At 39.2% G+C, this 27,974-nt stretch overlaps 1 protein-coding gene across 1 annotated transcript; it reads right to left on the reverse strand.

Annotated features, from left to right (window-relative positions):
• Window positions 1-119: 119 nt before the first annotated feature.
• SUN1 (Sad1 and UNC84 domain containing 1) lies at window positions 120-27,974 on the reverse strand. The gene is made up of 22 exons (XM_084270887.1): window positions 27,938-27,974; window positions 23,393-23,489; window positions 16,947-17,138; window positions 16,398-16,588; window positions 15,288-15,314; window positions 14,990-15,184; window positions 12,184-12,267; window positions 11,765-11,875; window positions 10,296-10,394; window positions 9,561-9,654; window positions 9,384-9,442; window positions 8,076-8,221; window positions 7,697-7,921; window positions 7,124-7,210; window positions 6,734-6,777; window positions 5,616-5,751; window positions 4,499-4,753; window positions 3,918-4,002; window positions 3,333-3,448; window positions 2,680-2,847; window positions 2,295-2,387; window positions 120-1,879 (listed from the first exon to the last, which is right to left on the reverse strand). The coding sequence occupies exons 2-22, from the start codon at window positions 23,467-23,469 to the stop codon at window positions 1,766-1,768; spliced, it is 2,598 nt and encodes an 865-aa protein (XP_084127013.1). The 5' UTR covers window positions 23,470-23,489; window positions 27,938-27,974; the 3' UTR covers window positions 120-1,765.

Genomic DNA, 27,974 nt, shown 5'->3' on the forward strand with positions numbered 1-27,974 from the left:
CCGGAGAACGCCCGGCTGCGCGGCCCGGCCTCGGCCGGGGAGTTACCCCACGCCTCAGCGCCGAGCGGGGACAGCGGAGAGCAGCCCCAGGGCAGGCGCAAGAGGCGAGGCAGGGGTGGTCAGGATAGAGAAGAGCATCTTTATTTCTCGTTTCAAACAGTACATGCGCTTTTGAAAATTAAACCTCTTTATTTAAACATCTCAATAGCATCTGGTCAGGGTGGAGGCAGCGAAGAAGAACAGACGTTTTGAAAAGCATTTACAAAAATACATTGCACAAAGTCCTATCTTGCTTCTTTAAAAATAAGTTAGTGTTATTCAAAATATTCCCACCCCCACTACCTAATTTCCATTTATACAGGATAACTCTACTTTTAAATATGTAACCTATAATATGAAAACACCTGTACATGTGTGATCGAGCTCCTCCACACAGGCCACAAGTTCTGTCTGGGGCTCAAGTGAAAATAAAAGGTTCTTCACCTGGAGACTTTGTTTTTAAACATTCGAGGACTGTTGTGCAACATACATCACTCGATTCAGAAAACCAGTCAGCAGTTCCATGTGGTAACAGTTCCCAGGTAGCTATAAAATGCATTGTAACAGCGAGATAAAAAACCACATCAGGGTCTTCGAAGCAGCAATCCCAAGGGAGGCAACAAGCAGTTTCATCTCCTTGTGTGTGGAAAAGTTGCTTCCGAGAGCAAGATGGCTCAAGTAGTCTTGTACCTGGCCAGGGTTTCTGGGGATGAGCTAAGAACACCCATGTGTTTGGGTTTGGCAGTACTGAGCATGAGTCTCTGGAGCAGTGTGAAGTAGCAAGGTTTAGCACAGCCCTGTTTTCCCAGTGTGGTGTTCTCTTGCTACATTCTAACAATGAATCAGCCTAAGGAGCTGCTGTCCCCCAGAGATCACTTCTGACAGACAGCTGAATTGCTGTATGTTAACTGAACGAGTTATAGCAAGCTTATCAGCTCTGATCCAGTTAGTGCACCAAGGTTGACTTGGAATTAACACTAAAGAAAGAACTGGCCAAGTTGCTGTGGGAAAAACCCTTAAAATAACTTCGAGTTAAAAGTTATCCCTGACTCTCACAGCAATTAGTGGCCTCTAATTAGAGTAGAACATTCGCAGTCGCTGGTGTTGAAGCTAGTTTTGGTTGTGTTAACTTTCCCTGACAGTAGTATTTGTTATAATGAACAGGCATCAAAAAGAAGCCCTTCTGGATCTACCAAGAAAGGCAAAACCAAATGTCAATTGAAGGACACCTTTAGCCACAGGCAGTGTTTAAATTGTACCACAGTTTGGCACCACAAGCCAAAAACTAACAGAAGTTATGCAGGTAAGTCCTGGATTTAAAACAACCAGATTCCTAGTTGCAGAAAGTGTGGTTTATTCTTTAAAAATAAAAAAAACCCCAAAAACAGAACCCAAAAAGCCAAACCTATACATTCATTTGTAATAAAATAGGTGTCACCTGTTTGCCAACTGGGCTTTATGAACCAGAGTAGTTTGCATGCATTATTTCTCTGAGCATGGACACAAAAATAGAAAGCTGAACTGGCAATTACAAGCTGAGCATTAGAACAAATCAAAATGATTTTTATACAGTTCTGCTGACAGTCTTCTGCTTCTACCAGAGGATCCATAGTCCTGCAGTATCTCTCTTGCATCCTCATTCTTTTGATTCCAGTGTTCTAGGCTTGCTGGTATATACAAATTGAGAACAAAATGTACAACAAAACCCAAGTTGTAGTGTAGAAGATTATTCGGCAGGTTTCCCGTGCACTCTGAACCGATAGAGGCATGTGTACTCTGCATGACCCCAGTTAGAAAAAATTCTCAGTTCCACTATTTGGAATGCTTTTTCACTTTTCTCCTGGAAAAGAAAGCAAACACACAAACCAGTTAGGATTCTAGCATAAACAGCAGCAAGTGACATTATTTTCTTAGATTCCTTAATAAAAGCTGGTGGTTGCAGGACTGAGTCAGGCTGTGGGAACTTCCTGGCACTTTGAGCAGAACCTGCCTTGCCTGCCACCAGTTATTTGTGAAGGGAGTCAGGAGCATGAAGCACGCTTGGTGTGCTTAGCATCCTCACACCAGATGGCACAAACGTTTCCTACCCTCTCATCTCTCTAGACAATAGGTTTTGAGGCAGATCCATAGGTATTTTCTACCTCACTTTCTACATTCAACCAACAGGACTTTTTTCCTTCACTGCTCATCTTGCACTTCCATAGAGGATACGAGCATCTTTTTCCTGATGTTTAAATCTTATCATCCAGACTTACCATCACTGGGAACATCTGCAGTGGTTCTCCTCCTTGGTCATAGATATACTGTCCTAGAAGCTCACCACCTTCTTGATATTCATCATCCAGACCCTGTAACAGGATAAAGATTCTTGCTTCAAATTTGACAAATCAAGTGTATTAAAGAATTATATCATCACCTCCCTCAAAACCTTTACTACTGCATAAAGAGAAAAGAAACTCCTCCCCCCAAAATCAGTTGTAACACTTCTTATTCCTAATCTCTCAGCTCAAAAACAGTTATAAAAGCAGTACAGAAACAGGTTCTCATCTTAGCTGTCCTCTCTGAAGTCATTATTTCCCAGCTTATGTAATACAAATATTCGTCATGCACACAAGCATCAGCTTGAGAGACAAGACTTACATAGACTGAGAAGTTCTTAGGAGCACTGGTGATGTTTCCTGTTGGTGAAAGTGTTTTTGGTATGTGTTCCACTGTAAAGGCAGTTGGATAGATCTTCATTGACAGTCTAACCACAAGATAGCCCTGCGATCCTTTGAAAGCCCAGCAGTTTCCTGGGTACATGTCCGGCTAGGAAGGAGGAGAGGGAGAGAACAGGATGGGACACAACAGCAACAACAAAATCACAAGTATTTTGTAATGATTTTTTTCTGTAATAAAGAGCTGTAATGAGTTCTGATTATCAGGACATTCTTAGCAAGTGGCAGAAAATGATCTGTTTGGTAGAACTCTTCAGGAAGACACTGTATACACCTGAACTACCAGCACTTTAGATGAAGACCCACCTTTAGATTACACCTCAACAGGAACCCTCCCAGTGCTCACACTTCAGAGGTGTAATGCACCATCCAAACCTCTAAGGGCCTTGATTTTGCTACAGCAGGACTTCAGTAGCACCCAGCAGCTACCAGAAAAATCCCCCTCTTGGAGACACAGTTCAAAGTACCCCTGACCCTCGATATATTACAGACAGAAACATCCAGCACCCCAAAATCAATCCAAATCATTCAACACAAAGTAAGATTGCTGAATTTGTTTACTTGGCTTTTAATTACCTGAATCACCACTCTGGGAGACTGAGAGAAGTACCACAGAGGAATTCCAAAGAGGCTAATTAATGCTGTCTTGGTCTCATAGGTTTCAGAACAGCGAGTACTCAGAATGCTGCCACCTCAAAAGAGATATATCAGGTTAGCAGAGAATTAATAATTTCTTCCTGAATATTTTTAAGGTAGAGATATGTACAAAGCTCAATGTCATTTTATTTAAAAAGAGACTATTAAAGTTACTGCTAGTCTAACAATTAGCTGGGCATACAATGGTGCTAGCAAGTACAGTGTTAGCTGAAGAACATTAAAGGCTTTCCATTAACAAGGGTTCAAAATACACATTTCCCCTGGATAGTTCAGTGGTGTTCACACCTCAGATCTGCAATTCTCTACTGTACAGCTGTACACGTGCGGTCCCTGCCCATACACACCCAGGCTGATACATCACCCATCAACAGCACACAGACTGCAGTAGTCTGGTAATCAGGGAACACCCAAGGATGCTCTACTAACCTTTAGTGTTTGTTTTAAGATTGTTTTAATAACTACTCTAACATAAATCGTAAAACTGGCATTTCCTCTACTATTTACCTCCAGATTCCAAGGCGAAATCCACCATACCAATCTTGTCTTGAGAGTAGAGTTTCAGTGCATTGTTTACAATAATCTGTGCTTGCTACAAACATACACAAGAGGAGAAAGATTTTAACAAACCAAGTGATAATAGATATACACAGGTTGATGAAGTTGCAAGCACCTCAGAGATGCTACGTTCTATCACAAGTCTTATTTTTAATGCATGGTTGTTTTAAAATACAAATTCATACTCCATCTTGGCCGGTGTTTTCTTTAAAAGTTGCATTCTTTCCCCAACTTTCCAGTACCCTGAGCTGCACTTCTCTAGTATACTTGTTTCTTGGGAATTCTTCAATTTTCAAGATAGTTTACTTTGAAGAAACACAACTGCTCCCAACCAGCAATAAGCAACACCAAGATTATGCTTGATAAAACATTTTCTATCACCCTCTCCATTTCAATTAATACGCCTGGCATCTCTTAAAATCATTAACATATCAATATAACATTTATATTACTGATCATGCTACAACAAAACCCCTATAAAAGGACTCTACAGTTTTACTCGAGTTCTTGAGAACTTAAAACTCACTCACCGCTTCTGTGATTCCAGAAATCCCTGCGTTAGCCACAGCATTTGTTACTACTTCAGATGTTAGTTTCTGGTTTGTAACTGACATATGGAGAGTAACATTCTTGAGGATCTGCAACTCCAGATCCCGCAACAAAGTCTGCAGATCACTTTTGCTCACAAAATTGGATGCAAGCCACTGGAGAAGCGATTCTGGTAAGTCTTTTTGTTGATCACCAAAAAGCATTAGCTTGACAGATTCTTTGACCTGGGCATCTACCTAGAAGCCATTAACAATCAATTGAAATTATTAGTCTTAATAACCATTAAGTAATACCTTTTATCTATATATCTACATATAAAAGTCAAAAATCCCCATTCAGTACTATGTAGCAGTTTAGCTTTTACATGGGTTTTAGCTACAGTGACTCACACTGGACTAACAGACCAGGCAGCTGTGCAGAAGGTGGTACAGGAAATCTGGCTGCTTCAAGGGTTTGGGGAAGACACCCAAGAGCCCCAGCAGACCATGCAGTTTACATAAGTGGCCTGGCTAACACTCCAGAATAAAAAAAGTTGTCTGCAGCAGCTCAAAGGTGGCACTGGGGCAACACTAAGGGGAGTGGTGCACTTCTGAGGTCTAGTTAAACATGCCTAATCACTCAGTGTGCTTTGATTCCACACACAATCACTAGATCATATTTGAGTGTTACAAGGGTATATTTCAGTCAAGTTGATAAACCCATATCAATACTTAGTACTGTATTTTGCTGGCTAAATTCTAGTCAGACCTTATAAAAGGCTTCAAAAGACCTTACTTGTGATTTTAAAAAATTACTCAGGTGACAAACCTAACTTACTTTTCTGTAAGTTTTTCTACATTGCCATGGGCAAATAATCAGTAAAGACAGCAAAGTTCTGTGTACAGAACTGCTAGCATCGTAGCTTAAATGCAGAAGACCCTGGTGCTGTAGAAAATAAGCCATAAACTCTTGTCTAGTGAAGTGGCAATGCACTAATGGAGAAAGTTTACAGTCTCACTACATAAAACACTGCCATTCTTTTAAGACAAATACTATCCCCCCATTACTTATTGCAGAGCAAAATCCACTACCACCAACTGGGGCAGTTTCAGAACGTACTCTCTCATGGATGACATCTATTTTTTCACAACTCGTCTTCACACTTTCCCAAGTTAACAGGTCCGACTTCATCTGAGACAACTCCAGTTCCAGCTTTTTAACTTTGGAGAGAAGTTGACTATGTTCATCATCATCTCTGATAAAAACAAGGAGTCAATAATTAGGAATGAGCAGTTTAAACCCCTCCAAATTCCAAAGGTGTGAGAACATACTTGTCTAATACAAAGTGCTTCCCATGTTCAGTTATTCACCATGAGAGACACTGTGAGCTTGCAGTTCCTTGAAGACGTTATTTAAGGTGTAATGAATACATTCAAAGCAACACATGTGGAGGTAGTGAACAAATCCAGCAGTGACGAGCATCACCAGGCCGACAAGTTACCAACTCAAGCATATAGATTTGGGGCAGTTTAAGGTTTCCGGCAAACAAGACAAACTTTATTTGCCTGAGTTTGCCACTGGTTAGAGTTTCAAGTTACCTTACTTAAACCAAAATAACTTTAGAGGCAGGTATCAAGTTAAGCTTCAGTAGCAGGTCACATGACCAACACAGATCAGTGTTCGGTGCATGCTATGGAAAAACGTGTCAGCCAGCACTCTAAAGCTACTTTACATTGAGATCCCATTTGAAAGACATTTCAGTAAGTATGTGTTTCTCTTTCCAATGGGGAAACTAAATGAAGTGCTGCAGGTTTTATCCCAGTATTACACAGTACATGAGTGGAAAGTAGTATAAACTGGAACCAGAGATGAACGTAAGAACTGACACAATTCAAGAATTTAAAAAGCTGTTTCTGTTTACTTCATTAAGCAGTTTAAAAAAAAAAAATCTAATGCATTTATAAGTAAAGTTACTCATTTTCCTCCACTACATAAATAGCTTTCTCTAGTAAGAGAATGTCATTGTAGGATTGCTCACACACTGGAAGCCTTGCGTTCAGCATCGCAGTTAAAGTCTACTATAAGACAGAAGTACTCCTGCTGGCAACACTAACTGTTCAGGTCAGGTAACTGTAACTGTCACAAAAGTATTGTGGCACTTCAAAGAGCAACATGTATCTCACCATCAGTTAGTATCAGGACTGAAAAAGCAAAATACACTTGAAAAGTGCTTATACCTCACTGATTTTGTCTTGGCTGTATCAAGCTCCTTCTGGATATCCTGTAAAATACAAAGTTAGTTTTAACAGAACGAAACACAAGTGACAACAATGTTAAGTGAAAATAACAGATTTTAGCACTGCCCATTCAGGACTGTTCCCCACACTTAGGTTTGTGCCTCTCTATAGCACAGTTTTATTCCATATAGAACTTGCCTCAGAAGTCAAGTGAATAATTTTTCATCTTTGGACTGAAACCTCCTCCAAGAGCACAAACAAGTTTTGAGACTAAGACCTCCAATAGCTACAGTAAAGCAAACTGGAGTTTGGGATAGCCGACAAAAAACTTGGGAGGTTTTTATCAACAGCTGACAATTAGAGTGAGATAACAAAGATAACTTCCAATACCTTGGATTCAGCAGAGAGTTTTTCAAGAAGCCCTTCCAGTGTCCGGATGCGCAACTCATGTTCTTGATGTAAAGCCAGGAAGTCAGTCTTAAAAACAGGGAAAGAAAAAGGTGGTTTATTTTCTTTTGGAGTACATAATTTCTATTTTCTAGAAAGCATACTTTTTATTTCTTTCTGTGAGTGCTTAAGCATTTTATCCTGCAGGTAGTGTGAAAAATTAAAGAATCTGTAAGAAATAGAAAGGCCTGAACCAGCAGTAGTAGGGGTTACACACAGGGAAGTTTACCACACAACCCCTTCTTTGCCACTAGTCCTTCCTACAGTCTTCTTTCACTATAGAAAAATGGGGTAAATTCATCTGCTTTTCAGCTATGTAAGATTCTATTTTAGATGACCTAATTAATTCTTTGTCAGCAATAACAAAGGAAGAATCAACGCCAATGTCTACTCCCCGGCATTTACCACCTATCAGTTAATTCTGTAACAGAAAAAGAACCTGGAAATCAAATTGCTAAAAAAACTGCATTATTAAAACAGAGTATTCTGATCAGAAAGCATCAATAATGATCTCACCTTTTCCTCCAGTTTCACGTCTTTAAGATGTTGAACCATCACATTTTTTATTAGCCTCAATGTTTCACTTTTGTCACTCATCTGGGCAACCTGATCTTGCAGGTTATTGAGTAGAAGCATCACTTTGCTGTATTTTTCATCATGGTGATGGCATCTGTCAGACACGAAGGCCATTTGCTTTTCCAGCTCACTTATACGACCGGAATCAAAGATACTTATGGTATCCTAAAGTAGAAAGACTATTTTCAATATATAAAAATCAAGACATTTATTTACATTATCTTTGTGTAACAAGTAGTTACTGCAAAAGATTGAAGGCATGACAGCTCAGAAGTCTTAGAGAGGTATGAAAATTCTTCCCTAGACTGTTCTCCCTTACCTTTGGAGGTTGCACAGAGTGAAAAGAATCAAGCTGTGGTTCAGGAACACGGATGGAGTCATCTATTCTCTGCGTTCTGTCAATTCTTGTCCAATTCAGTGCAGGTAATAATGAAGCAAAGACATCAAACCCCCAGAACCATATACCTAGATCAGAAACAAAAAGCAAAAAGGCTGCACAAGATAATTCTCCCTTAAGACTGCTTGTATCTGCAAACCACCTTCAGGACATGAGGTACCTTAGGTCTGCAAGGAAAGCATCACAGTGGACACTACTCCAGTCTAAATAAAAATCAGTGTGAGCCAGCTTTAAAATTGTTAAGTCAAGCACTCAAGCATATTAGGGAACATCCATCAGTACCACTGATACCGTTGTGTGGGAGGCAACTTGTACTTATATCTCATGATATCTCCTTCATCTCATACTACTGCTTCCCTTGGACTCAGATCTCATTTACTGATTAAGACAGGCAAATGTAAATACTGCTCGTTATCTCTATGAAAAATATCTTGCCTTATACCCCACTTACTACATACCCAATTGCATAATACCTATTACAAGTTGGAGAAAACTTAGGTTTCCAAGAAAACAACCTTGCATTTCAGATAAGCTACACTTATTTTTCTAGTATCTTAGTGAGAAGCAGCAGCATTTTCTATACAGAGTAACTGCTTCCTATTTTATTCTCACTAGTACAGGTGCTTTTGAATCCCCACTGTTAAGTCTGAGAAGCCTCATCATCTCAGAGTAGCTGCAAGACTTCTTAAGACACACAAAGCCAAGAAATTGCTTTTCAGAAGTGGCACAGTACTTTTACTAAGTATTTTAAACTTACTTTGTTTATTTCAAGTTAGGCAGCTGACCTGGAATACTGTGAACTAACCAGTCTAAATAGCAGTATTTTAAGCAACTACAGCATGTCCTAGAGCAAAAGAAAGATTGAGAGTGAGTGGGTAAAAACTTAACCACACTTTAACAGTCATCGACAACAGTGGAAGCAATCAGGGTGCAGTCTACTCTTTATGAGTTCACTGCTATTCCTATGAAGGGATGGTAAGAAAAAAAGAACCCAACTTCAGTGCATTTACTTACACCCACACTCTCTAAAGAGCTCTGTGAAATTAAATCAAGGGTATTCCTTTCACAGCAAGGGGAAAGCTCACTGGCTTATCAGAACTTTGAAGCCTTCAATTACTGCCCTGTTCACACAAGATAGCTCTTTTTGCTTCTGAATCTTCTTCGTGACCAAAAGTACAACTAACAATGCTATTTTGGAACAGCTGTATTGTAACTAAACCATTCACATACCTAGTAGAAACAGGAGTGGGAGAAGAAACAGTAATAGCTTGTACATCTCTGGAAGGCATCTAAAGAAAGAGAGAGGAGAGTTTACAAGAAGCATTTACTGTATTTCATTGCTTTGTATTATAACTGGGTAAGTCATTTGCCCACAAAACGGGTTTTTTCCCCCCAAAGGATACACACCTTCTAAGAAGAAACACTTTGAGCAAAGACATCAGAGTAATAAGTTGGTACCACCCAGTTCTAAGCAATCTGAACATGCCAGACGCTGCCCTCCCTAGAAGACAAAAAGTTGTAGTGTGAAATAATTACAGCAGCACATGTTCAAAGACACCAAGTAGAGGGACATGCAACAGTGGCTAACAGCACTTTGCACAGCAGAGAAATGCATGAGTACAGGCAATGCATGCAGATCATTAAAACCTAAATACCACAAATACGACAGCATTATGGCATTAGCTACACAACAAAAACAGTCATGCAAAAAGGAGAAATGCTCATTTGTTACAAGTGCTGGAAATTCAGTGTTTCTGCTTGAATCCAAGTTACTACACGCTAAAGTCAACTATTTTTTCCAGAAATGCACAGATTAACAGCATCAGTTTTTGTGAAGAGAAATGCCACAATAGGAAGCAACTCCCAAACCGAACACCCCCCACTGTTCAAGACACTTATTCCATGTTATTCACACACCCATTCCCCCATGAAACAGCCTAGTTAGTGTCCCATTATGCCTGTGATCAGAGATATACCCTCTCATTAAGCATATTTTGATTGATAAAGTACTGTAGCACATGCATTTCAAGAAACAAGAGCTCCACATGGTAAGCAACAGTTGAATTAGTGTAAGCCACATGCTGCAGATTGCCAGTTTGTCAAAGGAACAGGCAACACACACGTGCGCAGTCGGATAGTAACCTGGAGAAAGAAGGGCCAGCCAAAGGAGAGACACCACCTTCTGAGACACAAGCCATCCTGTTGCTCCCACTGTTTGCAACGTATGAAGCACAGAGTAACCTAGATCATAACAAATTAACTCTATGTGGTAACGTTCATAAATGGGTTTAAGGTTCTGCTGCAGTACATGCTCCTGCTCATTCCATGACGCGCAGGGTTTTAAACCACACCTTTCAGTCATCTACAAGCTTGGTTCTTCACTATTTAAAAGCAAAGCAAGCCACTAACATCTATGAAGCCAAGTAAAATCAAGACAATTTATAAATAGAAGCCTCATGTATAAATGGAATGATTATATGTGTGGTTAGAATATTATTTCTCCAAAAATAGATAAAAATTTTACATTTTGTAGCACGTTTAACAATGCCATGCTAAGTGTAACAGAGAATAGCAAGTAGGACCATAAAACCAAGCTTTAAGCACACCATTACTTTAATGGCATCTTATTTCTTCCAAGTGATACATGAAGTTTGTTATTTAGGTTCATATGTAGAAGAGGAAACAATTAAAAATTTTAAATCCTCATGAAAGAATGAATTAAATAACGATGTCAAAGAAATACTGGTAAGTAACAAAGTATTCCCTACTAAAAATGCAAGCAGTATATTATCATTAAACTGAATGTTCCCAAGGATCTTCAGTATATCAGTTTTGAGCCTCTTATAAAAAGCAAAACCAACAAGAAGCGATGTAACAAAATGCTGTGACTTAAAGCCCACTCAAGCCAACTGCTACATCCAAGTCTAGGACTGTTCATTCTACAGAACCAACTACATAGCATACATTTAGGAAGTAATCCTACATTTTTAGATTAGCAGATATGTCTGGGTTAATCTGAGGGATTATAGATATACCAACCCAAGATTTTGCAAAGCATTTAGGTGACTGAAGTGTCTCAAATCATTTTCCTTTGCTGAATAAAGAGCACCCAACAGATTCTTGATGCCTCTGTCATTCAAGCTAGGGAACGCTCATCTCACAGGGAAGATTCTATCCCTATATAAGATTCCTGCAAAAATTGACTATCACTAGAACAAAAATAAATTGTTAAAACCCTTTAATTCAAATAATCTGCATACCAATACCTCACACTTACTATCATTTAAAGACAGCTTTTCAACCTATTGAGCATACAGACTTCCCCAACGTTCAATAATTTAACAGCCTGACTTGTTCTAACATACAAGGTATATGCTGCCCATCCCTATGCCTTGCTTTTACTAACAGGTAAGCAGTCTGCCAAGCTTGCACAAAGGCCAGTATCAGAGCAAGAAGTCAAACAGGAAAGGTGTTAAGCAAGTTAATTTTCTAGACACGTCTAATCTACTGTGATAAAAGTAAAAAAACCCACACACAAAACAGTATGTATGATTAATATTGTGAGATTGCAGTGCAAAATAAAAGCAAAAGGAAAAAAGGTCCAAGTCAACCTGCATAAGAAAAGGTGTGCCAAATGGTCCTTGCTACACCTTTAGCCCATGAGGATTGCATGTGGTCTGTGGTGTATAATTCAAGATGTTTCTTCCCCTTACAGTCATCACCTGTTGGTTGTGGTAACAGTGGGTTAATGGGACAAAGCCAGGATCAAATCAAGATTGTTACAAGATTATCTGAACATGTTTATTTCATAGGGTCAGTTATCAAACCAAAAACCACTAAGCAAACTTCAGTGGAATGAAACTTGTTTGGGAAAATACTGCAGTACACCAGGCAGCAACTGTGCTCCTCCCTGCATCCAAACATTTACTCTATAGTTTCCACAGAGTCATAGGGCATCTGATACTACTGTTAGTGTAACAACCTGGTGTACAGCCCAAGACTAAGAGACAACATCAGTTGTTATACTTACATATTGATTCCTCATTTACACCGAGATGTCTGTCTCCTCTGTAAAACTCCTTTACATTCATGCTTCCACAGTAGTCCGAGTGAGCTGCAACACATTCAAGAAGCATACATGGGATGTAACTCAAATTCAAAACTGCTCATATACGTGATGAACTGCCTTAGTTCAGTACTAAAGCTAAGTTACCCACAGGAAACCTGAGAAATGATCAAAGCAGCAGCCTAGTCTGTGCAATTTTATTTTTTCTTATTTAAGTAAGAGGGCCTACTGCTTCAAAAATACTTCTGCTTCTTGTCAGATAGCTTTTGTTGTTTTGTTTGGGTTTTTTTAATTAACTTTGCTAAATAACAACTCATCAAATCTTGAGTCTCTATTCCCATCAGTCTGTCAAACGGGCCAGTTACATCTGTGTTGATTTTACCAGAGATCTTAAAAGACGGAGAAGAGAACATTGACAAGTTATAAGGCATCGAGGCATTCATTCAGAGTGGGAGAGAACAACGTTTTATTCACACACTCAGAGAGCACGAATGATAGAAGAGAAAGCACTGAAGAACCACCGAGCATTTTCAAGGAAAATAAGAGAACTTTAGAGTAGTGCAGAGTGACAATGGCAGTTTTAGTTTTGCAAGCTTTAAGTGTACAGCGGGGTTAAGGGTAACAAGGCAGCCCACACCTAAGGACACTGAAAAGTTAGGATTTGACACTATCACACCAAGCAATATTTAAAAGTCAACTGAAGTATCTCAATTTAAACATTACATTCTACCACTTCCTAGTAAAATCAACCTGTGGCTCTTAACTGTAACATCGATCTTGCATGAATCCTGATACTTCCAAAACAGAAGAATGAAAAGGGCAGCGAAACTGAGATAATTACATAATAAAGAGAAAGGCAGGAGCCAGCCAAAGAAGTATAGGAAAAGAACACCGTAGTGCCAAAGATGAAGTCTGCAAGAGGAAAACCATCCAAGACACACACTAGGTTTGTGTGGAGACCAAGACAACTGAAAAGGTACCTTTAAATTCATAACCCAGCTTCAGCAAAACCATTTGAAACAGTTGCACTAACAGTGATGCAAAAGATGCTGCAGCATTTTTAATTGATCGCAGGATCTTACTCATGTAGAAATAGGTTCCTCCTATTGAAAAAAAACAGTGCGAACACAAGTTATTCACCTACATGAAGATGTACTTCTACTCACTGGTGACCATTACCTTGTGGAAGAATGAGGACGAAGCATGGGAACCCTTTGTTTGGCTAGGAGCATGAAACTTAGGCAGGTGTGGTTTGAAAAGTCTGGATGCACAAGGTATTACAGCAAAGCTTTTGTAAGAACTACAAGTCTAGGGAAAACGTCTTCAAGGTAGAATGTACGACTTACATTTCTTTGAGAGAATTAAAAATGCTAAACAGCAAAGAGTTCCTTGCTTACAGAACTCAGGATTTCTCAATGGTGTGAACTGTTGATAACAATTTTGTGGGTCACAGCTGTGGAGAGACAAACCACATTCTCATTTTCTATCTGGAAGGGCGTGGACAGTTTCAACTTTTCCACCTTTACTGCAGTGGTCTGCCTCAAGTGCTACAGACACACACTTCAGAGCCAAAGCTGCAGTCCCTAGAATGGGCTGCATTCCAGAAGCCTGCTGTGACTGGGTGCTCCTTCCAACCCCTCCTCAAGTTTAACCCAAACTACTGGATTAAAGTTCAAAGAAACATACAAAGATGAGTTTCTTTTAAAATTCTCTGGTGTTAATATAAACTCAGGAGCACTTCTCATACAGTGTCACTTTGAGCTCACTATGCTAAGGCAACAGACTTCCCACCTGTGCTACACACTTACCAAAAAGCAGTGTTTGCTTCAAAGCATTTAAAGTCCTACCTTATAGTCTAAATGTACCAATGTCTTGCTATAGAAAACATACTTCATTCAAGAATAACACACCTAGAGAATCCCCAAATTGGTGTCTTTCTAATTCAAGGCCACTTGAGAAACAACTTTTTCATGGTAACTGTGGACTACCAACAATCAAGAAGTTCAGGATGCTATGCAAGAGGCAGGCAGACACAGTGAAGAACTGAGGACAACCACCCACAGAATGGGGATTGCCTTGGAAAAGCAGAACTTTGTTTACAGCAGATTCAGTTGGCTTTGAGCTTTTGGAATGTAGTCACTAGGAAGTCTATTTGGAATCTATTTTTCCCTTTGGAGTTTGAGTAGTTGAGTGTTAGCTTCTAAAAACACTCTAATAAGCTGCAAGGTTAAATGAGGAGGAAAGAAACAAAAGCAGAAAGAAGGCAGGCATCTCTCAGATTTCCTGGATAACAGAAGCACTGCAAACTAATAATTCTGCTCAGTCTTGAAAGTTAATGTAAGAATAAATAAAACTGGACTATGTAGAAAGAGGTTTTTATCTGAAAACCATGATCCAAAGCCTCATAAACAGATACGTACAGATCTGACACCAGATTAGGAAATACTGATGATCACTACTGGTTGAAACAACCTGTTTTGTTCCAAATCAGTTCAGAAATAAAACTTAAGATACCACAGTGTTTTCATTTTGAATCTGTCTTATTCCTGAAGCATCACTGAAAAGAGCTGATAATTATTATGAGAAGCTGACAATTACATAAAGTTTCAACTGATATAGAAAAAGTTATTTCATATAAGCTTATCTCTAGAACTTTGCTATTGTAAATTTAGGAGACTATGGAAAGTGCTAAAATCACACTACATGGAAGATGTAGATCAAGGACATACCATTCTGCTATCTAGATAAAACACAAGAGAAAGCAACTTACTAGATGCATGTTTCTGGCTCCTATCCCTAGAGTAAATTCTGGAAGATGGCACAGGAGAAGCCGAGTATGCAGTAAGAACCTCCTTCCGCTCCGAAAGCATGCTGCAGTCACTGCAAGTGTAGCCATTGATCACTGTGGTCTGCTTTTCTGCTGCTGTTATATCACCATTTCCCTGCATCAGTGTAGTATTACTACCTAGCAAACCAAGAGCAAAACATTCAGGGCACTGACGTTAGTATTGCCATCACTAGTTACAATCACTAGAGTCCATGTGGAAGGAAAAGAAAAGTGTGGTTACCTTTAGGGTCGCCTTCATCATCAAGACCTTTAGAGAGGAAAAAAATAAAATTATTATTTGGTCCCAAATATAAAGAAGTGTTCCAGTCAGCTATATCAACATGAACTCAAAAGTTCCACTAATTTTAAGACTACAAAGAAAAGCCACTTGTTAAATACTACTCATATTTTGCAATCTACCACATGACTATATCCATATACACAGACATTAATGTAGTAGGGTAACAGTTAGTGAAAAGCACTCTACCACAGAAGCGGCAGACAAAATATGAATGACAACACCACCTTTTCTTAGCTCCCATGTGACTTTAAAGCAGCTAATTACAAGCTTACGCTGTTTCTGTTGCTTGGTAACTACTTTGATACTACAGTATTTTAAGATCCTGTTTTAAGACCCAGGTAATCTAAAGTTTAGAATGTGTTGTTCTAAGATTGAAACAATTCTTTACATTTGAACTCGGGGAAGCACAAACATACTAACTAGAAACGAATACTCTGAATACTCTCAATTGGGAGGTGAAGTTTGTGATCCTCTACACAATATTTTACGTAGACTTCTGCATTTTCCTCTTCAGTGAGGAGAGGAGGTTCTAGGAAAGTACACTTGTATACATTTGCAAAACCAAACCCTCTTGAGAGAGCCTCAAGCACCACTGGTTTAGAACTTTCAGACTAAGGTATGTTAAAGTTGAAACACACCTTTGCCTCATTTAACAGAAAAGTGCATTTTCCTTAGCATTTCAAAGGAAAAATTCATGTTTACCACCCCTTAAATACAGTACTCAAAGCACATTTTGAAAAAAGTAATGATAAGAAATAGTTAAATCTATACAATCTGTGGTGTTGCATCAGAAAATTGCATGTCTGCCTGGCACATCAACTTGATCATGCAACATGTCCTGATGGTGACTACGCCAGGAAATTAAGTTTACATGCCAGACTGCATCTTAGCAAGCAGACATCTACAGCAGAAGTGTAAGAACATGCACGTATTTTGGGGCAGGACAGGAAAATGAGTGGGGAAGAGACAAAAAGACATGAACATACATTTATACGCACCAAACCTTACACAGTTTTCAGTTTAATACAAGCAATGGCGATCACTGCCTACCCCAGAAGTGATCAACTTCTGTCTGCTCTTGAATCAAAGATTCATCCAATACAGTGGATCTCACTGATGTGTCACTGGCATGGCTATTGAAACTGCTTGGGCTGAAAATGGAAGAGCTGGATAGATTTTTCCTTGGTGTGTGTCTTACGCTGCCAGATTGTTTATTGATACTTCTGCGTTGCTTCAGCATCCTAGGCAACAAAGCAAAGACAAGTAAGACATCGCACTAAAGTTGCAAATTTCTTTTTGTTTCTCATTTAAAGTTAAAACAACTAACGAAACAAAAAAACATCCCCAACAGAAACACACAATCAAGGTATTTCAACACTGACATAACAGCACACAGGAGGAAATCCTCACCTTCAAGCATCTATACATTTGCAAAGACTTCATTGCAAGCCACACAATCAACATAATTTTCAAAGCATGGCAGTAAATACTGAGAACAAAGAATAAAACAATAGGTAATCTATGTTTGTACTATTGAGTTCAAACAGGAAGTCTCAAGACCAATCAATAAATTAACTTGTGATGATAAAAAGTGCTTACTTAGACTGTTCTCTGAAGGACATGTTTCCAGCATAAGAGCTGTCGTGAAAGGTGTCGCTTTGTGCATCATCCGATTTGCTGTACCCCGCAGCAGCTAACCGTAAACTACGCCGTGACATCCTCGGTGAATCAAACACCGGTTCTATTTTGTTTTCAATCTCAAAATCCAAAGCAGACGAAGAGTAACTTGAACTGAAGCAAAATAAGAACAAAGTTACCAAAGTTTAAGAGAAAGTTTCCCCTAGTAACAAACACACACTTCCGCAGGTTTCCATTAAAAAGCTGTTTATCCAGTGTTACAGAGCTATTCCAACAAGGTATGCATGCCAAGTAAACCAAGTAACTTAGGATGTAGATACTCAAAGTTTTTTCAAGCAATTCACACTGCAAGTTTAACAACTGAAAGCAAATCAGTTAGAAAGAAACAACCACCATGGAAACCACGTCTGAAGTTGAGCCAGAGCAAGCATTTGTTACACAGCCTCAGACACATTGCTCTTCTGGGACCAATTTAAGAGAGGAAGCTACTCATGACACAACTTCTTCACCACACCTAGGAGCAAATTAGAAATCATGATGCACTCTTAAGTTGCAAGGTGAAGATTCATTTATAGTGAGAGGTGGGGTTTTTTGTTTGCCAGTTCCCTGTTTTGAGAACCAAAGATCCATATGCCACACATTCTGAACCTCCATCTCCCAAATAGGAATTTTCCTCTCTACTTTTGGAGTTTAACTACCATTACTTTAAAGAAAAAAGGTACTGGAAATATTTAACTCTGAACAAAGAAATAAGTGTTTAGTCTTTAATCCATTTTTTCCTGTTTTACTCTAGAGAGGCAAGTTTACACATAGACAAGGCTCATATCATTATCCCAGTAGCTCTACTCCACACTTGATTCTCAGAACCTCCATAAAAACGTATACAAAGACGAAGCAGCAACACAAGGCAAATTAAACAGAGAAGTCAGCAAAACAATAGGTTTAGCCTAGAGCAGAATACTTATTCTTACAGTGAAAGGAAACATCCAGTTACTCAGTTGAGCAGAGCTTGCTGCTACAGGCCATTGTGCAGCAAGAGGCCAGGCCCTAGAACCAGAGCTGTGACCCACAGCAGGAAAGGCTGAGGGTTCTAAGCCAGCTTTCTTAAGGAGCCTGGCCTCTCCAGGGCCACAGGGACAGAGTTCCCACAGCAGTTGTTTCAACATGCCTGGGGGTTTTTGGTGTGGGTCTTTTTATTTTTAAGAAGAGCTGATCAAGGTATTGTTAAGGAAATGACCTTCTCCCCAAAATTCCAAACAAAACCACCAGAATTATGTCTGAACGAGTAGATTCTACTGTGCAATGTGTTTGAAATGCAAGGTTTTCCTTTAAAAAAGCATATAAACAGCCACTATAAAAAAAACTTGTGCAAAAACAATTTGATAGAAATAATTTTTTACACAATCTTTAAAGACCCCAGAACATACAAAGTAATATTACATGCATCATACTAGTCCGATACACAAATAAGTTAACATCAGAAGGCCTAATAGCTACACTAGTAGTGATTTAATTCTGACAGGGTAGGTGCTTTTGAAGTGTGTTGCTTGATTGCCCCATAATTCAAAGTGAGATGGGACTGTGTCAGAGCATGTGAACTGCCTTTCTTTCAGCTAAAACAATCCTCTAACCCAGACAATGCACTGCAGGGAAGCATCTAGTTGCACCACCAGCAAATGGGCGACCAGCCCACGGTGTCAGACCTTGTCCAGAATAACTTCTTCCATTACCCAGAGGTACACAGATTTCATGGCAGGTCTTCAGTACTATCTGCTTGATCTTATTGGTGTGCCCTGCTAACATGCAGTGCAATCCTGTCTCCAGGGCAGGAGACTAAATTCATTTTAGGACAAACCCAGCCTACATTACACTTATTAATCCTTGCTTACATTTGGGTGGAAGGGCAAGAGAAAACAGGAACCTCTTCACACGATAAAAGGATTTAGTCTACATTTGATTAGGTACAAAAGATATAATTTTTACATTTTTCAAAAATAGTATTTAGACAGCTCACACTGATAGTTGTGAAGTGAGAATACGAGCTGAAGACAGCCCTTCCAGTTAATTCTGGTAGTTTACTATTGAGTCTCTCCCTAACCAGTTGTCTCAGAACACTGTTTTGCTATTTACACTTGCCACTATGCATTTGCTGTTCCTCATCTTCATCCAACCTTTCTTACAGATACTCAATTCACAAGAGCACACGAGCACACATGAGATGCTGACAGCTGTGGCCAGCCTCAATTTGTTTCTGTTTATGAACACTTGCTGTTATGAAGCATCTCAATGAGCATTTATATCAACTGGGGTTGAATACATAGCTTGGAATTGGGCTCCACCATAAAGAGGAAAAAAACACAGGATCTTTTGCATATTGCTAAACAAAGAGAGAACTTCTCTTGCTTATGCAGGATAACAATTCTCTTCACACTGGAAGTGGAGAGAATTCTCTGTCCTCTCTCAGCAGGGCAGTATCTAGAAGTCTCCTAACTTGCTATCACACTTTCTGTGCTTTGGAAAGTGGCCTTTTTTTCTTCTACAGTGAATAGCCACCCCCACCCAGCCTTTCCTTTCACAGGACAGAAATGAACATGTACACTGATGGCGTAGCTAACCAAAGCCACCTTAAAGGTGGATACCATTAGCCAACACAAACAGGGCAGGCTGGGGTTCCTTCCCCTGACAAAACATCTCCCACGGCTGTTGGGAGACCCAGTCTTACTCCAGTTTCTTATCTATTACCTCAACATGACCCTCTCACCAGCTTCTACAGAATAAGGATGTCCAAGACTTCAGTGGGTTCATTTTCAAATTATGCAAGTTGGAATGCCAATGAGGTCTGGCATTTTTAGCACACCTATAGCTTTGTCTGGAGGACCTTATGAGTCATTTATTTTACTAGTATTCCCTGGAAGGAAATGGGCAATCATGTTCTTGATGCTTCAAGATAACAGATAAAATGCCATACACCTTGAGTACTACAGCTAAACAGACATCTTCTAACATGAACACAGGCACATAACTAATATACAAATGTATATATGCTTTCTGACCAGGATATTACTTATATTAACTGACCAAGTGCACTACCTTGAGTTGCTTAACTACTGCTTTGCTCTGTCCCACAACACACATAAACCCGAAGAATTTTATTCAACTGTTTCAAAGAAGGTTACATGTTGATTTAATGCTCTGACACAGAAACCAAATTCTTATCAATTTAATCCATATTTGTGAAGAAAAAGAGGTGTTAAAGATACCAAAACTGACAAAACCAGCACAACTCAAAAGATGACAGTGTTTAGAAGGAAAAATCAGCCTGGAGAGTGGGGCGTAAATTGTATGTTGACAAGTGGGTGAGATTCACAAGTCTGCCTTACATTTTGAGGAGGATAAAAGGTTATTTAGCTGTATCAGTTTAATGTTTTTCTGATTTGGACAGGAGGAGTAAAAGCACAAAGGCAGAAGCACTACAAACAGTTATGAATACACAGTAATCCCAGTGAGTATTAACATAGAATCTATTAATAGTTCATAACCAACTCTATTAATAGCTTTGTGGTATCTATCTTCATTGCACTCTTTCTGCAGTGCCACAGGCACAAGCCAATTTCTTTACAGAAATTCATACAAGATTTTGTAGAGATTGAATTGCAAAGAGAGTACAAGCCACATCAGAACATCAGCAAAACAATTACAGGTCCAGGGGAGAGAAGTAATGAACTGCAGCATGAAAATGAAGACAGCCTGAGAGAATTAGGGTTGCCCAGCCTGGAGAAGAGAAGGCTCAGGGGAGACCTTGGAGCACCTTCCAGTACTTAAAGGGGCTCCAGGAAAGCTGGAGAGGGACTTGTGACAAGAGCAACAAGTTACAGCACAAGGGGGAGTGGTCTTAAACTAGAAGAGGGTAGATTTAGATTAGGTATGAGGAAGAAATTCTTCTCTATGGGGTGGTGAGGCCCTGGCGCAGGGTGCCCAGAGAAGCTGGGGCTGCCCCTGGATCCCCAGCAGGGTTCAAGACCAGGCTGAATGGTGTTTTGGGCACCCTGAGCTGCTGGGGGTGTCTGTGCCCATGGCAGGGGCATGGAACTGGGAGGATCTTTAAGGTCCTTACCAACCCAAAACAATCTATGAAAATATTTCTGATTGGCAGCTCTGCCTAGCTCACCCTTTCTTCAGATTCTTCAAATACTGCTTGAACCAAGGTAGAAAGCTACATCGATACCACATGGCATTCTGCACAGATTCAACAAGCAGACACAGTGAGAATCTCCTCAGAAGACTGTTGTTTACCCTCCTGACACCTTGAAAGCAGGTAGTGTACAAAGTAGTTTCCCCTCATTATTTTAATATTTGGGGCTTCACAGAATTTTTTCAAGAAAAAATTTCAAAGAAAGAACATGCTAATCTTTCCATTCTACACAAGGAAGAACTGCAGTGAATTAATTTCAACCTAGTTTAGCTATACTTGCCTGCATTAAGTTTCAGTTAAATTTCAGTTTACCCAGCTCTATCCACTTCTGAACACCCATACTGCAAGGGAGGCTGAAAAGTTTCAAGACACATAACCCTCTCTTCTGCAAAGGTTTCAGGTTTGCAAAACAACCATCTCTCTTTACATAGCAAGTCAAGTACTCCAGTTGTCTTCTGTATAAAACCCGAAGTCATACTGAACTATCCTCCAGCCTCCAAATAGGATTTATCATTCAGCATCTTCCTTTCCTGGCAGATCAATCTGAGCTCCTGTGGTATTCTTGTTTGCTTCAGTGAGAAACAAAACTTACCCAACAAAATAGCGTGCAAGGAGAAAAACCCAGCTCAGAAGGGTTTTAACCCCAGATTAGTCTAAGCAAGTCGCTGAACTTTACTTTGCTAATGCTTCTGGAAATACACATAATTAAGAGAAAAAAAAAATCAATCTTAATTTCTTAATACTAAAACCTACTTATTCCTTCTTGTCTGCAAGAAAGATTAGTTGCTGTGGAAAAGATCATGCAGTAAAACGTACCAGTATTTCAGACACATACAACTGAGAAAATCAAGTTAGATGTCAATTCACAGCTTGTTTTAAGAAAGATATGCTCAGAGACATAGAAACCACTGTCTAAATCTGAAGAATCAAAATCTAGTTTTGTTGCTCGCAGTAGGGAAGACTGCCCTCTGTTAGAGTTAGAATAGAATAGCCACTCTCTTAAGGTACATTTACAACGTGGAGCTATGTATAAAGTAGTCAGTAATATAATAGTAAATCTGAAGGCTGATACAAGGCACAAAATTAACCTTTCATTGTCCATTATGCTCTTGAAATCAGCAAAGCCACTCGAATTTCACTAACATTTTACCAATGTTATAAAAATTCAGGAAACATCATTGTAATTTAATTGATGCAAGGTAAACACCTCCCATTTTGCACCATTGTCAACATCAGGCTACAGCCAAAACAACCCACCCTCAGCAGCAAAACCTGACAATGCTACACTTTTAGAGTACAACAAGGCAAGAATATCAAGTTAGTGATCTGGAGTTTGCCAACTTATGTTTTAGTGACAAGTAGCCATGTAGTCTGCAATCTAAATATTGTATTTTAATACACATTAAATACATAATAATAATTTACAGACAGAGTAGAAAAGCAATCTCAAACTGCATCCTAACAAACAAAATTTTATTTTAAACATAGAAGTTAGCTAAACCAATACAGGCTTGCTGATGTACACCTGCTTTAAAATACATCTACGAACTCAACAACAGGAAAAGCTAGATTCAAGCAACAGCCACATTCTGCTCCACTGAAAGGCTCAAATGGACATCACAATGTTTATTTTGAATACATAATATACAAGCTAGCAAACACACAGCAGATTTTTAGAAAATTGAAGTGATTTAAGAAAAAGTCTAATAATGGTTAGTTTAAGAAAAAGCCACAAGAAAAAACGAGTTCATTAGAATACCGATTTTACTTTCACACAACAAGCAATTTTTTGGGTAAAGAACAAAACCAAAACCAAACAACTAACTAATCGATAAGTAACTTCCAGCCGAGTTCCACACTAGCAGCAATGAGTGCACATCAATCAGCGTCTTCAAGCGCTGCCAAGTCACAAAAGAACACACACAGAAGTTACAAGACACACCAGGAAACATCCAAGAACTTTGACGTATTTATAGAAATAAAACAGCAGTTGTAACTAGGCGGAGACTAGTTCTTCGTAGCAACTAATAAACACTGAGTCATTATCTTACTCATTGTCCTGTTATTCCTTTCTCCCTTTAGGACACAGCGGATACTTTCAAAGCAGACACGTTTCCTCCAAGCAGACAGATACTTACCATGAAAACAACACTCTCCAGAACCGACAACATTCAGAGAACATAGAGTTTCTCTACAAGAAGAAAAGAGTTCTCACCTGAGTGCATATGTATAGCCAGTGTTCTCTGGCAGACAATGGGGAGGAGTGTACGTGTGTAGACGTGAAAAGTCCATGTTGACTGTTTCAAATCATACTGTAAAAAGGTGAAAATAGAGTAATGGAACGACTTAAAATTACGGCAAGTCAATGTAAGAGCCCTTGCACTGTTCAGCCTGTGTTACAAAGTATGGAAATAAAAAAACACCCTACTGTTACTAGAAGTACGGAGCTCTCAGTATTTCAGCAGTATTGCTGCTACTGCTAGATATCCCTTATCATTGCTGCATGAAGCTCAGTGCCTTTCTGACCACAACTTTCTTTATGACACTATTTTCAGCAATGTCTAAGTTCCCTGGAACTTTACTGTAACAGGAGCCAAACTCTTAGCACAGCTTACCACAACTACCCTACAACGCTTCCTCGGGAACTAAGTGATGCTACATTTTGACAAGCTAAGCACAAAGACTTAAGAAGCTTCTCCACCGTGTTTTCAGAGATCTCTTCACAAAGGATTTTGCTTTGAAAGCCCTTTGAGCAAAGCACAGGCTGTTCTGCACACCAACAAAGCATAACACAGATGAAACCTGAGAAAGTTTTTACATGCTGTCAAATCATTTTACTCTACAACATTTGAACACCATCCACTAAGCAGGGAGGGAAGTTTCCTTCATTTCACATAAAATTGTAATATTTGGTATTGGTTAACTTATTCCTACCATTAAAAAAAAAACACTGAACACACACCCTAACAGAACAGCCAACTGCTAAGTGACTCACATTGCTAGAATTAAGCAAATTTTCCAGAGTGCCACCCAGTTTCAAAAAACCCAACCCATATTTGTCTTTGAAAAGTATTGTAAGTTTAAGAAGAAAACAAGCATTAATGCTGTCATATCAAGGAACTTCAGAACTGCACAGGTCACTACTTGTGGCATTACCTGCAATTTGACTTTGTAGTTCAAAATATTTCCAAAAAACCTCCCTCAGCTCTGTTCGACACAGAAGTTTTGCTTTTTTAGAAAAGATTATTTGACAGTAAGTTTTTCATAATTAACAAACAGGCATTTGGCTGTCCTGGATTTGTATGTCCTGGAGATTTGTATGATTTGGAAAGCAGAATCCTGGCTATTTTCAGATTATCTACAGCTTCTGTTTCACAGCAGTGAAAGATATTCTACACAACTACACTGATATGCCTAAACCTGAGGAAAAAATAATCCTAGTTACACTTTCATTCTTATAAATGAAAGCATAAACAAGTACCTCATTTGAGATGCACTGTGCTATGCTGAAATAAGATTTTTATTTCTATTACCATATAGACCTAAGAAATAGCAAGAAGCCCAGAGCCACAGGTACAGGTAGTGTTAGTTCAAAAAACCAAGTCTCTACACATAGCACTAAAATGCTCTTACTCCACCTGTAGCCTCCAAATCCTGATGTCAGTAAGGCAGGATAGTATTTCCATTACTACTGAAGACCGACTTTTCTTCTAGTTTCTAAAAATCTAAGCCCAAACATTGTGGCTGTCTGAAAGCAAGCAACTTCCATGCATTTAGGGGATTAATGAAAAATAAAGCCTCTCACTTCTGTTATTTATAATATTAAAAACCCCCTGATGTGTATGGAGGGCACTTCCATTGTGATTGTTCTCTAAAGCTCACTTGTCCCAGAGCCATAATGCTTTCACTGTCTTGCATGTAAAATTTGTTGTTTTGTTTAGAGGAAGCTTAAATCAATGGTGCGGAAGTATTTGCAAAGCAGTTTGATTGTCTTGCTAGAAAAAGCAGCAAATACTGCTAGAATACATAACAACTGCTGCTGTCCTTTAACAAGAGCTTGGTTTAGAACGCAGCAAATGGAAACCAGGCAGTAATAATGATTCTCCAGAAACGAAAGTGAATGTACAGTGAATTCCAAGATGAAGGATGTTTTTAGCACCAGATAGCACTTGTTTCAAACAGCAGCAAAACAGATTTCTCAGACATACACCTACTGAAGTTCAAAACTAAATTCAGGTTGATCTGTTTAAAGTTGGTCTATCCCAAGAGATAGATTTTGAAACCCCAAGCTAAAGAAACCCCTACTTGAGTTTCCACTGGAGCTGATCCTGACTGCTTAGCACACGCCGCTTCATCAACAAACCTGGCTTCCAACTGGCAACCCCAGAGCTGATAGAAGTTTGACACCCAGCAATATTTTCCCACGTGGAAACCCTGGCCATGTCAGCCAGCTTTCGGTAGCAACCTCGCTCCTCCCTCTCCCACCCACACAGGCAGGGCACAGGCACACTTCCAAAACCAACATAGTGGGTCAGCTTCTTTCCTGTTCTTCTCCCCTTCCCACTAGTTGCCTCTGTACTGGACTTCTTCAGAGTCAAATGTTAGAATTTACATCCAATTTCTTATTTGGTTGTGTTTGAAATGTATCATTAGGTTAATATTAGACTTGCCAATGGCACTGCTAACTGAAGAGCCCCAAAGCTATTTACACATAGGTCTATTAACAGTTGGGTTTCATAGCACCAACGTTGCCAATGAAGGTAACAGGTTAGCCATCTAAATGTAATTAGAAATCACTCAGAGGATTTTGGGCCTTGGTTTGGTTCACTGTTTGCCTGATGCTCTAAAATTAATTCAGATTCAAAGGGAAAAACCTTTAGTCAGTTTTTCAAAGCAACAAAACAAGCTTAACTGACTGAAACTTGAAAATAATCTTCAGAGGAAACTGCTGCAATTTTCAAAAACAGGCACTTAAGATGACAAAACTGGACTTTTAAAAAAATCTGGCTACTAGTTCAACATCATTTCAGTTATCCATTTCTTTGAAACAAAATCCACACAGCAAATGATCAACCCAATTTATTTAGAAATATGAGACACACTTATTACTGCAGAACTTTGAACTACAGCCCAGACCTGGGGTGGGTGGAAGACAGTAACTCCCTCTAATTTGTTCACTCGTGTTGAACACTGCTCTACCTTTCATGTATTAATTCTTGTTCATGAAGCTTGTTCATCTACAACTGGAACAGAAAGAGACATGCTAATAAAATATTTTTGATATTTAAATACACAAAACATGGCAGAAAGCCCAGAGATAGACACAGTACTTAGTTTCAGTTTTAATACTTCTGGGTACCCATCAGATTTCTGATTTAGGTACCACAGGCCTGTTTGGACTTGGATTAACGTGGGCTTTTAGTTTTGTTGCAAGCATTACTGAGTGCAAACTTTAGTCTTTTTTTTTTTCGTTCTTCAGAAACCCCATAGCATATATTTCTAAGTACTAAGGGATGCATAATGAAAGACCTAAGGATGTAGTTCCATTTAAAAAACCAAGTAATAGGAATACACTTACAAGACAAGTTAAAGGCAATCAAAGAGAAGCACACATTTCTAGGATCTGCTTGCATTCTAGCAGATGCACGCACCTCAACTTACAAGCTAACTTCCACGTTCCTGCAGAGGAAACAGCTTATTTGCTTTTTGGGGAAGCAGATAAAAATCACCTCAAGTTATCACCTCCTTCTTGCAATTCAACTAAACCCGGGTCACAGTATATCAGGAGAGAAGACACAGATTCTGACTTGGTCAGGACACACGGCAATGGAGCATCTGAGTGACACCAGGCTGCGCCACTCTCCTATAAACCTGCTCATCTGAAAATCACTTTCAGAATCAGCCAGCCTCAATGAAACCCTACCACTGCTGCAGCAAACTTCCTGGCTTTCATGGAAGGTGAGGAGAAGCTCCGATAGTGGCCTATTAACCATGCACAGAAGCATCACAAGAGGCAATGCAGCACCAAATACACTTGAATATAGACCACAAGCAGCAGCAAGGACAGGAGTGAAGTCCCACTGACATCTTTTTTTTGGGGAAAAAAGTCTTCCACCATCATACTACCTAGGCATTTCCTCACAAGCAACTTTTGTCACAAAGGAAGTGCTAAACTGACATTTCACAAATGGGACTCTGGCAGAATAGAAATATTCACCAGGAAGCCTGTTAGTTGCCAAGAAAGCTTGCCTTTCTAATTTTTACATTAAGGGATAAAAAAGTGAAGCCTTAGCAAGGTTTTCTACTTCAAGTAGAACCTATTCCATCTTTTAAAGAAAATGAACTAAGTTTAAGTCACAATGTTTTGACATACTAACACCACAAAAAGCTATACAGACTTTTGGGCTAATCATTAATAACACCAAAACAGGAGCATGCAACCCTATCAGTTCCTGAGAGCAAGCTATTTTAACTTAAAATCTCAAATTTTATTTTCTATTATTATTCAGAATAACCAATAGAATTACTCTTCTTAATAGTGCAAATCCCTAAGTAAATACGCTCCACAGAGAATGTATCTACATACCCAATTAACTAGTAGTTTAAACAGGCTGAAGAGTAAAGAGCTCAGAGCAAAATCGACATTTTATTAAAACACACATTCTTAAAACTTTAGCATTCCCTTAAAACAGAAACACACAAGCAGACAAACAAAAAATTAATTAGAATAATAACATTCACGTTTCACATCAGACGTTACCATTGAGTATTACGGCGAGGAGCCCCGAACACAGGTG

The sequence above is a fragment of the Gallinula chloropus genome (assembly GCF_964237585.1).
Source record: "Gallinula chloropus genome assembly, chromosome: 15".
Classification (NCBI taxonomy): Eukaryota; Metazoa; Chordata; class Aves; order Gruiformes; family Rallidae; genus Gallinula; species Gallinula chloropus.

What these genes read in the sequence shown, in the direction of transcription:
- SUN1 (XM_084270887.1), bottom strand. Translation starts at nt 23,469, where the DNA reads ATGGACTTTTCACGTCTACACACGTACACTCCTCCCCATTGTCTGCCA. An exon ending in TGATGAAGGCGACCCTAAAG is followed by an intron (nt 15,185 to 15,287) that starts GTAACCACACTT and finishes TTGGTTTGCTAG; the next exon opens with GTAGTAATACTACACTGATG. An exon ending in ACGTGAAACTGGAGGAAAAG is followed by an intron (nt 7,211 to 7,696) that starts GTGAGATCATTA and finishes CCTGTTTTTAAG; the next exon opens with ACTGACTTCCTGGCTTTACA.